Raw genomic sequence first — 12772 nt, 5'->3', positions numbered from 1 at the left:
AAACTGTTGTCAGAGGAAGTTCAGATGGGACATTAGGAAAAACTTCTTTGAGAGGATGTCTGGTGACTGAATGGGCTCCACAGGGAAGCGATCAAGGCACCAAGCCTGTCAGAGTTCAAGGAGCATCTAGATGATGCTCTTAAACATATGATTTAGTTTTAGGCAGCCCTGTGAAGAGCAAGGAGTTGGACTCTAAGATCCTTATGGGTCCCTTCCAACTTGAGATATAGAATGAGTCTATGAGTGCAATTCAAATTACTTAGCCATCCAAGGAAAAAAATAAATCTGCCCCTTTTCTTACAGCAGATTCATTGCTATTGCTAAGTCATAACACAGATTTTCAAAGCAAGTCATATCTTTTAAGTCTGCATTTTCACACCTATCAACTCCGCAAGCTGTACACATCCTCCTCGACATTTCAAAATTACGCTGCTTTTGCCTCACTATCTGAGCCCAAATTAGACAAGTTAAATAACCAGGTTCAAGCATACATAATTTTACCAAACCCACTGTGAAAACAAAAAAAAAGGGAAGGTACCAAAGTGATTATTTCATACTAATAAGAGAGCTTTAGAAAAACAAGGCTTACCTATATCTTACTCTGTACCTTGACATAAAAATTGCACAGAAATAACTAGATATGAACAAAAATGTGAAAAGTTGACATATAGTAAAAAAAAAAATATTTCTTTTTTATTGATTTTTTGCACACAGGAAATTGAATTTTTTTTTTTAAACCTTCCAGTTAGATCCATATCTGTCCTGGGCAGGTTGATGAAGAGCTGTCCTAACACACTGCTACAGAAATACTAATAATGAAATTTTAATTAGAGGAACTAGATAATGTACAGGGAAAGCTGTTAAGAAAATATTTAGAGCCCCCATCTTTTGATATTTACACTGCGGCAAGCAGGGAGTACCTGTTCACTGGCCATTTTACAAACTGAGCAGGTACTCCCCACTGCGGCCGACTACTATGACTGCCTATGGGGTCTTGACAGGTTTTCACACCTCTGAAGGCAGAATCAAGCCTCTAGCTCTTACCTTGGAGGTTGGTGGGAGTAGACATCTTTTGATATAGTCTGACCTGGTGCCCACATCAGCCCTTACGCAGCTTGGACCCGCATAGAAGCTAAATACTCACTGAAGTCAGACTCTGTTCCTTCTCATCACATAAAGTAATATTTGCTTGTGATAAAGAGTTCCAGACAGACTCTGCCACATGTAAACTCGTACAAAAATAGAAAGTATGCCAAAACCATTAGCCCTTCCTTGTCATTCACCCTTGCTTCCAGTCTCTCCACTCTTCTGTTCCAAACTATTTGATGTCACCACTGCCTGTGTAGCATTCAAGCAAACTGCTATGGCAGTTTCATTACATGCTGTAGAGTCAGGGTTGAAACGGATCATGTCAATTCCTGTAAGTTATGCACATCCACAGCTCCATGAAGCACTGAAATACAGTAATATTAAAATGTGTTTCTGATTCTATCATAAATGTGCTTCTGATTCTATATAAATCTAAGGCTCAACACAAAGTCAGACTTTGTATAAAATACTAACACTCACAATAGTTACCTCCAAAAAAAAGTGATATTAGACCTTCTGTAATTCTCTGAAATATGCAATTCCTTCTTCTAAAGCTCTTACCAAATACTTTTCTTGGGGAAACTATTTGGAGTTGTTAAAAACAGTGTGGGGGGCAAGTACATCTGCTGCACAGCAGTGTTGCAAACCAGTGAAACCACAGAATCACAAAATGCAATTTAAATGCTAATAAAAGTTTTGCAATTTGTATATAAACTTGAATTTTGCCTCTAGATTATCACAGGGTGCAAACTTCCATTGGACCCAAAAAAGCCCTGAAAGAGCAGACAGAGGATCTGTTCCCTAAAACAAGAATTATTTTCTTCTTTGTAAATGTCTGATGCATTGGAGGCATGAGAAAGTAGGAGAAGACTGAATAAAACAGGGAGATCTGCATCTTCCTTTAAACTTATAGCAGTCATTTACTTACAAAATAACTGAGTATCATCAATGACACAGATGTCTAATTATGACCTGGAAAATCATGAAGACAGATGTGTGCCAGTCCTCCTTTATCTACTAACTCCTCTTTACAGCCTGGAAGGCTGCTCTAAGGTGTCCCCAGAGTCTTCTCATCTCCAGGCTGAACAACCCCAACTCTCTCAGCCCATCTTCATAGGAGAGGTGTTCCAGTCCTCTCATCACCTTAGTGGCCCTCCTCTAGACTCATTCCAACAGGTCCAACAGGGCCCTTCTTGTGTTGAGGGCCCCAGTGCTGCATGCAGTACTCCAGGTGGAGTATCATGAGAGCAGAGGGGCAAAATCATGTCCTTTGACCTGCTGCTCACATTTCTTATGATGCAGCCCAGGATACAGTTGGCTTTCTGGATTGCCAGATCATGTTGAGCTTCTTGTCAACAAGAAGATATACGTACTTAAGAGATTTGGTGCAGGATGGGTCATGCTGTTTGTTATTTTCATTTTGTAGTAGATATTTAGTATATGAAGGCTCTTCTTTTTGGTTCAGACCCAGGATATGGTGCCCTAAGCGAATTTCAATACTGCTGATGTATACCATGCTTTAATCCCTGTGCTGAAGACTGGGAAAGCCAATGCACAACACAGCTTTGAAAACATTTAACCCAATCTGGGCATTTCCTCAGGTTAGGGAGGCCACAGGTCTTTATTTTCCTGCTATCCAAGTATTGCAAAACCAATCAAGAAGGACAAGAATGCCGCAGAGGGATTTCAAACATTTGTCATCAATATGTTGTTATCTTTCAAAACCAGAGTATTTCCCTTAAATTAACAGAATTTTGAAGATAGCATCACCCTGTATCCAATAACATTATTGAATCAGGTAGGCTTTTTCTTTTTTTTGAGGGGGGAAAAATCAACTAGCAATTCACCTATGCTGAAAAATATACATACTTATTAAATTCCAGCAAAGAAAAAAATTACTTTCTGTCCATTCCACTCATTTTTCTCTCTTCTATCCTACTTATAACTAAAGTAATTTCAGGCCGAGCTTATAACAGGGGATCAGTCAGATACTACAGTCAAAAAACAAGGTCCTTTTTCAATAGGCACTGTCACTGATTTCTCTTCCAACTCATCTAGAAACTTTGAGTGTAAAACATTCTATATAAGATGGACAGAGAGAGAAGAGGGTGATAATATGGTTAACGTAACAAGCAATGGTCACAACTGAATTTTGTTCTGCATGGAAAGAACATATTCAAGGACATTAATGAATGCCATATGGTCTTTACCAGTCCTATCTTTCTAATTATTAATCACAGTTAAATTTCCAAAGGACACCATACTCTAAACATGCCATTTCTAAACTCTATGCCTCTGTATTAGGTCACTGTGCAAGTAATTCTCAAAGCACTTTAGAAATGTATTCTCTAACAGTTGTTTACTAGTAGTCACACTAAAGAAAGTAAAAATTATTTGGAGAAGGAAACGTCTGCCTCCTTTTCCAAAGCAGGCCTTTTCTTCCCATTTTGTGTTGGTACCCATTAATTAGAAAAAAAATTAAAAAAAACTATTTGAAATGCCATGATCACTTAAAAATTTCTTTGAAGACCATCACTTTGGTTAACAGGAATCAATCCTGCTTTTCAAAATTAAGAAGAAAAAAGACAAAGCAAAAAAATACAACCCCCCCCCCAAAAAACCCAAAATACCTTCCATGACGTGTTACTTTACTATGCCCACTCAAGTGTCACTGACGTAAAGACTTTTCATTTCTCTTATGCCCTTTTTCTTCTCAGATTTCATCCCAACTAGTAAGTTCTAAACACTCATGCCTTCTTTGTTTGTCAACCTGAATTTCATATTCCTGATTTTCCTGCTCTGAAGGGCAACTCTTGGACAAACTCAGGGCCAAACTGAACCATCAGCTGAAATGCCAAATAACAGATTGTTTTGCTGCTTGCTGTGGCCTTTTATTTCCTCCCTTTTGATTAGAAATACTTCATTAGGCTAACTAAGTACTTTTAAGCTTGGGTGAAAGTTTTTATAGAAGAGCACATTTCTGCTAATACTTCAAAAAGAGATAAATACAATGACAGAAAAGAGAAGCCAAAATAGGTTTCTATCCTACTTCAGTACCTTTAAATTAATAAATTAGCCCTTTAGTAGGTAATCAGGTAAATGGCTGAAACTAAAGTAGTAAATACAAGGCCATAGACTAAAGCAACCCTCAGGCTCTGAGAAAGAACTGCAGTATCTCAGCTGCCTACAAATCAGCACCATGGAGAAAGAACTTTCCCTAATGATTTCTTCCCTTCACCTGGTTGCTGAATGTAAAGGTCATTCTCCAGGCTTTGGCTTATCTGCTCCAACCAATCTTAAGGCTAAATTATACAACTGTTGTGGACCAAAGCAGTCCTTTCTCATAGGTGGTCTCCACTGTGTACTTCATCAGATGATGAGCAAGTTAACCAACTTGAGAGAAGTAATTTACACTAAAGTATATGCACTTATAAAGTTCACTCCATTCTGAATTTTTCTTCCCTCTCCTGAGATCTAGTCCAGTAATTTTAAGTGAACAAATCCTTAAGACATGAATGAAAATATAAAATACTAATTGATCTTTCTTTTGAAATAGGGATAAAGTGTTTGTTATGAAGATAAATTAATTTTCAATCTAATTCACATACCTTAAGCATAGGTTTGAAGAATTCTGAGCCTAAAAAATAAGTTTAAAAACATCAGCCTGTGAATAATACTGCAAACCCAGCAAAGCTAATTAATCATTTTATACTCAATGCAGTAATGAGAATAGAAAGGAGTTCCATCACATACTTTACCAGATGCTGTGTTACAGAGTCCTCAAGTGTACCCCATTAGATAAAACTTTGGCACTATTTAGATTTTTATTCTATTTAAATAGAATTTTAATGTGAGTTGGAAAGTGAATGCTTAACCTTTTCTAAGCACATTTGACTGCTGCATGTAGACGTGCCATACACCTCCTATTATGTGAAGAACAGAAATTCTCCACTCAAAGTTCTGAGGATTATAAATGCATTTTGACACTTTCCATTTGTGTAATATTTAACATTCATCTTGAAATATTTATTGGTGATAAAAAAATCTAATGTATTTTCTCTTTAGCTCATCTTTTTCCACTATATTTTAACTATATTCTAGCCATAGTTTGATGAACTAAAGATATTGCTCTTCTTATTAACCCCCGTCTTTCCTTAGAAATAATCTCCATTATATTTCTATTCCTTTGTAAGTTAACACCAGTTGACCACAGTCACCTTTAACATGAACAGGATATAGAGGCATACAACACAGAAAACCAGATTACTTCATAGTACTGCACAACTACTTAAAAATGTATTTACATGTCAGCAAAATTACTGTTTTTTCATAAAAAGAGAAAAATTGATCTAGTCTATTGGGAGGACAACCTATGGCTTGTTGGGAACTTCTATATTCTGCCTGTTTTACACCTGGTTTTCCTATGCATGGAGAATTTATATTGCTGTATTCTCCCTTCCCCTTGTTTAAATTACTTCTTATCTCACTCTTAAAAGAAGTAGCCATTTCTTTCAAAAAGGCTGTTGAAACACAATAAAGATGTTCATCACCCCTTTTTCATTGAAAAAAAATCATGCTAATGCTTGAACATTTAAGTTTACTTTTGGAAAGTACCACAGCAAGTGATCTTTGATAAATATAAAACCAAAAAAATAAATAAAAATCTGGGAGAACTGTCCACTACTGAGGGCAGATTTTATATTGCTGTGTTGCTATCCAGATTATAAAATCCAAAACTGCACTTGGAGTTGTGCTCTCTGCTCCAGAAGTACCAAACAGCATTACAATGTTTTCCTAAATTTGCTTTTTCAAAGCAATTTGAAAGGCAATTTTGTTATTTTATAAGATGTCCATCACTAAATTCACCTAAACACACATACAGGCAACCCCTCCCAAACACACACACACACACACACACACACATTGATTTTACAAAAGTGTCATTTTCTTCAAGCAAGTAATCACAACACTGAAAATATTCTCCTATGTGTTTGCTGATTATTCTTAAATGATTTGTCACCACTTTGCCACTCAAAAGAGATGGTTATTTCATTCTTCTGAGAAGCTAACTATGTTCAAAAGCAGCTAGATGAGGATGGTGGTGGGATATAAATTCCAACAGAAAAACGCATCATCCATCCATATAGCCGTCCATCCTGAGAAACTTCCACCAACAAATTCTTGCTATTTTCCGTTGGTCATGGGGTTCCCATCAATAAATAGAAGGTCAGTGCAACAATGAGGAGCAAGCAGAATGGAGAAGAGAAGGTCTGATAGGCAGCTGATGGCATGAAAATATCTTCATACTTGTAAATACTGACAACACGTTCTGATACGGGTGGTGAGTCTATATCATGACGAGTTATAGAACCTTTAAGAGGTAAGGGCAGAAAGAAATAATGTCAGATGCATTTTTTTCTATAACTCTACTAAAGATACAGGTAGACAGCCAGGTAATTTTCAAAACTACAGGAGCATGCAATATTACACTTCAGGGAGTAGTACCATTTCTGTGCTTTATGAAATTAAAATTCTGAATAAAACAAATGAAATGCAAGTAAACAACACACATCCTTCAAAGGAATTGAGAACTTCTAGTTATGAAGTTCTTTTATATTTAGCTTTGGGGAGGAAGGATAATAACTATATAGCCAAGAAAACACGACATGTGTTGGACTTTTGTCTTCCTTTTTATCTATTTTTAAGCTTTATGCTGCCAGAATTTTAGTTCATTTGAAAAAAAGAAAAAGAAAAAAGGGGGAGGGGGTCTAGTAAGAATAATGTAATTGAAAAACATTTATCAATTTTGGCACATCAGTTCTGTTTGTAACACAGAAATCAACTTACCTTGGATTGCTGGACCCCAAGCAAACAGATAGTACCAACTCAAGTGCAGATCTACGATGGTTTCCTCTCGGGGAACATATACAGGACGCTTGAATCGACATGTTACACGATTGTTTTCAAAAACCCCTTCCTCATCTCTAGCAGGATTTCTCTGGATTTCTTTAGCCCACTGACCAACATTATAGAAGTGCTGTATTCGGACTCTTCCATTATCATCATGAACACAAGCCATGACATCATCTCCTCCCTACAAGGTACAAACAAATGGGAAGATGGAAACCAGAAGTGTCATAAAGCATTTCCTCATTTATGTATATAATTTTAATTATTCAAAACTAATCAATACCTAGGACTCTCCTTTCTTCTTTCTAAATTATATATACACAAATATTTGTTTCCCTAACAAGGTGTCTTGAATCCAATTGAAAAGCATATAAATGGATAGTAATATTTACCTACCCTTACTCTCTCTTTCGGATCTTTCTAAGAGTTATTTTACCTTACATATTTAATGTATTTGTAAGACATGATATCACCCTGACATCACATAATTAATTGATCTGTGGAAGGCTGTTTTCTTTGGTTATTTGTGAAGTTCTGGGATTCTGCTTCATAAAAACTGGCAGTCTTGAATCCCTGCTGTGTACAAAATCCACTGCATCAAATCGTGGATAGGAAACCAATATGATTTAGTAGGATATAGGAGATGAATCTACTAATTATGGGAAAATAATAGCATAAATTACAGTAAGTCTTTTCTAATCTCTTCTCATGTTCACTTAAGGGAACATCACTTCTCGTATCTTTTTTATCTCTTAAAAGAAAATTAAAAACATTCAGCATGTAATAACAGAATACAGTATACCATAAGATACAAGAAAAAAAGTAATCAATATGTGCTTCTTCACTTAGCTTAAACAGCCACCAAAGTTGGTTCTTCTCAAGCAAAGAACCAACAGACAGAAGGAAGTGTGAGACAATTATTTGTAGAGGTTATTCACAAACATACTAAAGTAGTTGCCAGAACAGTTACTCAAGGTCACTGACAAAGTGGTAGAGCACCATATCACTCAGGGATGAGCATTAACTTCAGGAGTACTATCTCATAGAAGCCTCAGCATCAAGAACCATCAAAAACACTGTCCAAGCTGGATGAGTGGCATTTTACTGAACACCACTGTATAACCATCAATGCCATACTAAATATAAGCCCTACTCCTCCCATACTCATCTTTCTGATATGCCATACCGATGATAGATATGGTGCTTGCTACTGTGATCATTCCTCAGCTCTTTGTTATAGGGGAAGGAGAGAAAAAGAGTGCATTTCAGTGCTCTGGGAATATTGCTATGTTCATTGTAAAAGATGTGCCAAAATTGAAGGGAAAAAGGGGACAACTAGGTAAAACACACGCTTGAACATTTTCCGCACCTTGCTGCTCCTGCAGGCAACCTTTTCGGCCTCTGTTTTGAGACTATCATTGCTTTCCATAACTTACTTTCCAAGTTTAATTTCCATACATCTGAGCAAAAATTCTTCATTCTTAAGTACAAAGAAGAAAAATAAATCTGTTTTCACACAGAAGAAAAAAACTAAAAAGGAAAGAAAAAAGCACTCTGAATCTCAGTTAACACAATGACATTACAGAATCCTTCCAAGGCATAAAAGCCTGCAAGTCGAAAAGCATAACGTTATTTGAGACAAAGAAATAGATCGCAGGACTTTAAAAAAATCTATTGAGGACACAAAATAGGGTTTTTTTCCACTAAACTTCTGTAGCTATCCAGGCCACACCATTTTGATTAGGGCCTCCAAAGCACAGCTCATTTCTCACAGCAAAGCTGTTTTGACTCAGAGCCATTTTACCATCAAAGCCTGGGCATCCCAGGACACCAAAATACCCTGGAAGTTATGAAAAAGGATTAAGTCAGCAGGGGAACAAGAGAGAAAGAGAGATGCTAGCTGGTTTAGTCCAGCTGACTGATGGGCATTAGATGATTTGTACACAGCAAATTTGGAAGCAAAAATTTTTCTTTTATATATACTTAATTCTTCTTACCAGAAGCTGACTTAACATGCTGCTTGGTATGTCTGGGACAAAAGGTAACACATGTTTTCCAAGTGTCTGATGACATGAAGGCAGTGGGACCCTGGGATCTACTGCAGGTACATCAGAGTTACGAACTGGTAACACAATCTCTGATAGCTTGGGGACAAATACTTAAAGGTGCTGAGCTGTTTTGGAAACCCTGTTGAGAGCTTGCATTGCCATCCATCTAAACTCTTCCCAAAATTTGGCTGTAAAACTCTTCTTTACAACATCAAAACCACAAACTCTTTCTTGTGACGTGAACTGTTCCTTATGACATAAAAAACTTCTACATTGTGTTTATTTACAGCATCATATTAAAACACATATAGTAATGAGTGAAAAGCCCCTGCCCTCACATTTTCTTTGTATTTCTCATGTCAAGTCTGATAAAAAAATGCTGTTAAGTCAGTGCAAGTCTTCCCATTCACATTTGTGGGTCCTAGCCCAGGACATCTAAATCCTGTATTTTTTCAGACTACTATTTTCAACATTACAAGAAACAGTCCTTCCCTTTAAGTTGTGGTTTAGGACATGGGGTCAGTATTGTTCTATATACCCATAAATGTTTCTGTACATGAACACCTGCATTATGAACTGCATTTTAATCCTAAACATTTTACCAAGGATCACAGACAAAACATCTTTGCATAAGTTGCCCATTGCTCAGGTTTTTTAAAGTTCACACAGTACATTTTTCTATTTTGCTAATTGAAACTCAACAAAAAGTGAAGCTTTAGAATTAAAAAGTAAGTACAGAAATAATCATAAAATCAAACCTAATAAAATCCAGGAGAGAATAAATTCTAACAAGATTGTTTTCTAGAGTATATATGTTTAAATTAGCAGGAGTCATCTTGTCACACATTTGTAGCTTCCTTGAAACAACACATAGGAATGAAAGAAACAAAAAAATTTCCAAAGTTAAACAGTGAAAGATGTATTGACATTGCTCAAAGTCAGCTGATTTACAGAAGAATAAAATTATTTCCTGTTTAGTTTATGATGTGTCTTTTGTCCAAGTTACACTGACATAAAGCTCGGCAGGACATTTCCATTTGAATTGGCTTATCCCTGAAGGCTTTTCTAACAAAAAGACAAAAAGTTAATAACATGCAGCCATTCAGAGCTGAACTGAAATACTGTTGTAGTTCTCAGAAAAGAAGGGAAAGGAGATGTTAAGAAAGACGAAGCAGTTTTCTGTGAGGCAGTAGGCCTGGCTTCTGCTCCCGAGGGGCTGCTTGTTTTCAGCAAGTCAGTTTTTCCTTATATGCTCTGTTTCTGACCGACTAAACATATAAATACATATAAATACACTTCCAGCATGTAAAAGTGTGCACATTGTCAACATGAAGAACTGCACATGTCTTACCATTTTCTTGTCTGAGGAAAATCCCACTGCCACCCAGCCATCAGTATCGGCACTCAACTCAAATTCAACGTCAGCTCCTATTCTACGGTAACTTAGAAAGTAGTCACAAGTCTCCGCATTGCATCCAGGTTTACCATACCTAAATGCAAATGAAAATATACATAATTTTTCCTTGAAATTTGCTGCTATGGAACTTAATTATATTTCTGCAAGAAAAAAACAAAAGAATGCATTCTGGTATAATGGCGGTAAAACATGTTATATAATCTGCTATACATAGGGTACCATTAATTAAGAGTTTGCAATTATTGCTCTTTTAGTATAAGAATGTATAGTATTTAAACAGGATGGCAAACAGTTACACACAGTATTACTCTGTCGACCTTACTTACTCTGGTTTTGTAACTGCTTCATGAAAATATGAATTGTGAAAGAACTGTAGGTCCACAACCAAGACATATATCCTAGTGTCCTCAAACAATATAGTTCATACTACAAAGTATGTTCTTAAATAATAAACATTTATTAAAATGACTACGGAACATTAACCAAAGTCTTCAATATCATCAGTCAGCATTTTTAAACATAAAGTTATCTGCACTCTTATCTCAGACTGACCTGAAGCATCCCTTGGTTTTTCCACAGTCGTCCACTCTGATTTTTGCGAATGGATCCACGGGAGGAGCAGTAGGGAAAGGGTAACCTGTATAATCAGAATAAATCATTACTTAATAAAATACAAGGAATAAAAAGCAGTAATACTAAAGAGAAAGTGTTCCAATAGCATTTACTTTGCTGATAACTGTGCTGTTCAGATGAGGGACGACTTCGTCAGATACCCAATCCATTGCTCAGATGGTCCTGGATCCAGGTACCAAAGCAACACAAATAACTGAAAACAAAACTTTCCTACCTTCATCAAGGAGGGAGAAGAGTGCCAGAGGCTAAAAGTTAATGTAAGGCAGCAGGACCATGGACAAGTGCAATCAACTAACAATTCGGGATCTCCACTCAGCTATCTCTTTGTGCACTCTTTGTCCCCTCAGGAAATGCGTTAGGGAACTAAATGTGATTCCTTAGCCACAAATGACAGCATGAAGTACAAATGCAGGCAGGGCACCAGACGCAGTGCTGTAGGAGTGGATACCTTATAATAAGGAAAGGACCTTATAATACATCTTCCACTAAGTAAATAAAACACACACTGCAGTAAAAGGTAAGAGAGTATCAAGACAGGGAATCGCCTGCAGTTACGGCCTGCAATCACTTGTGAAGGCAGACCCAAAAGAGCTGGACAATGAGAGTTATGATTCCAAGCAATTCCCTTTCTGCTGCATAATAATATACCAAAGAGGAAGTGAGAACGTTTGTGAACAGACCTATTCTGTCTTTGCTTGTAGACGTTGGTGTCTATTGCATAAGCACAGATATTTTTAATAGGATGTTCTTTTACTTAGCCAGCTGAAAAATGAAGCGCTAACTGTGAAACTAGAAAGTCCTCTGAAAGTGCTTCACTGAATAGGAAAAGTGCTTCATTGAGTAGGGAATGAACACTGCAGTTAGTTAGAGCATCAGTACACAAACGTTTGACCTACACAACTTTGGGCACTTGGGAGCCCTGATTTGCTTCCCTATATTTCTGATAATGCCAATGGAGAGAGAAAGTGTGCTGCAAGCTGCAAATCACAGCTCCATTAACTTTATCAGGGGCCTGGGTAAATTACCCAGCATAAATGCATTAAGTTTGCAGAATTTCACAGCAGCCTGTAGCAGAGTATCACTGACACACAGGTCACAGGACATGCAATTTTCTCACTCCGTTATTTTCAAATCCATTGAACAAACGCGTTTCGATGCATCCTAGCCACAAAATTGGAGTTTTAACACTCCACCATTTGTAAATTCAAAAAGACATCCCGGAACCCACGACCACTCTGTTTCTTGACACTTTAGGGCATCGCACGTCCTTTCGAAGCCCACAGACCCCAGGATTCCTCTTCACGCTACCAGCCCGCAAAGCTTTGCACCAGGGGAAGGCGAGACACCGCCGGCCGGCCCCGCTCTGCGGGAAAGGGACGGACCCCGTCCCCGTCCCAGGGGGATGCCTGGGCCCGGGGGTGCCGCTGCGGGGAGCGAGGCGCCGGCCCTGCAGAGAGCGCGCCGTCCGGCGGGACACCCAGGGCTGCCCCCCGGCCCCGTCCGCGGGCTGCAGCCCTGGCTGGAGGCCGCCCGGGCGGCGAAAGATGGCGGCGGGCGCTGGCCTTCGTGCTGAACAACGCCGCCGCTGCCCGCCCGCCCGCCCGCCGCCACCGCCGCCCGGCCGGCGCGGTGCTCCCACCCTGCCCCGGCCGCGCTGCCCCCTTCGCCCGCCGCG

At 38.4% G+C, this 12772-nt stretch overlaps 1 protein-coding gene across 1 annotated transcript in view; it reads right to left on the bottom strand.

Annotated features, from left to right (window-relative positions):
- Positions 1–734: 734 nt before the first annotated feature.
- FRRS1L (ferric chelate reductase 1 like) overlaps positions 735–12772 on the bottom strand; it is a 12758-nt gene continuing 720 nt past the window's right edge. The window contains exons 2-5 of the mRNA XM_027680222.1: positions 11017–11101; positions 10399–10537; positions 6937–7183; positions 735–6460 (exon numbers count right to left, since the gene is read on the bottom strand). Of these exons, the coding sequence (XP_027536023.1) occupies positions 6288–6460; positions 6937–7183; positions 10399–10537; positions 11017–11101 (644 nt within the window). The 3' untranslated portion in view covers positions 735–6287. The remainder of the gene's footprint in view (positions 6461–6936; positions 7184–10398; positions 10538–11016; positions 11102–12772) is intronic.

The sequence above is a fragment of the Neopelma chrysocephalum genome, unplaced genomic scaffold (assembly GCF_003984885.1).
Source record: "Neopelma chrysocephalum unplaced genomic scaffold, ASM398488v2 Primary Assembly neopelma1_22b, whole genome shotgun sequence".
In the NCBI taxonomy this organism is placed as follows: Eukaryota; Metazoa; Chordata; class Aves; order Passeriformes; family Pipridae; genus Neopelma; species Neopelma chrysocephalum.
This window is presented reverse-complemented; position numbering and strand designations above follow the sequence as displayed.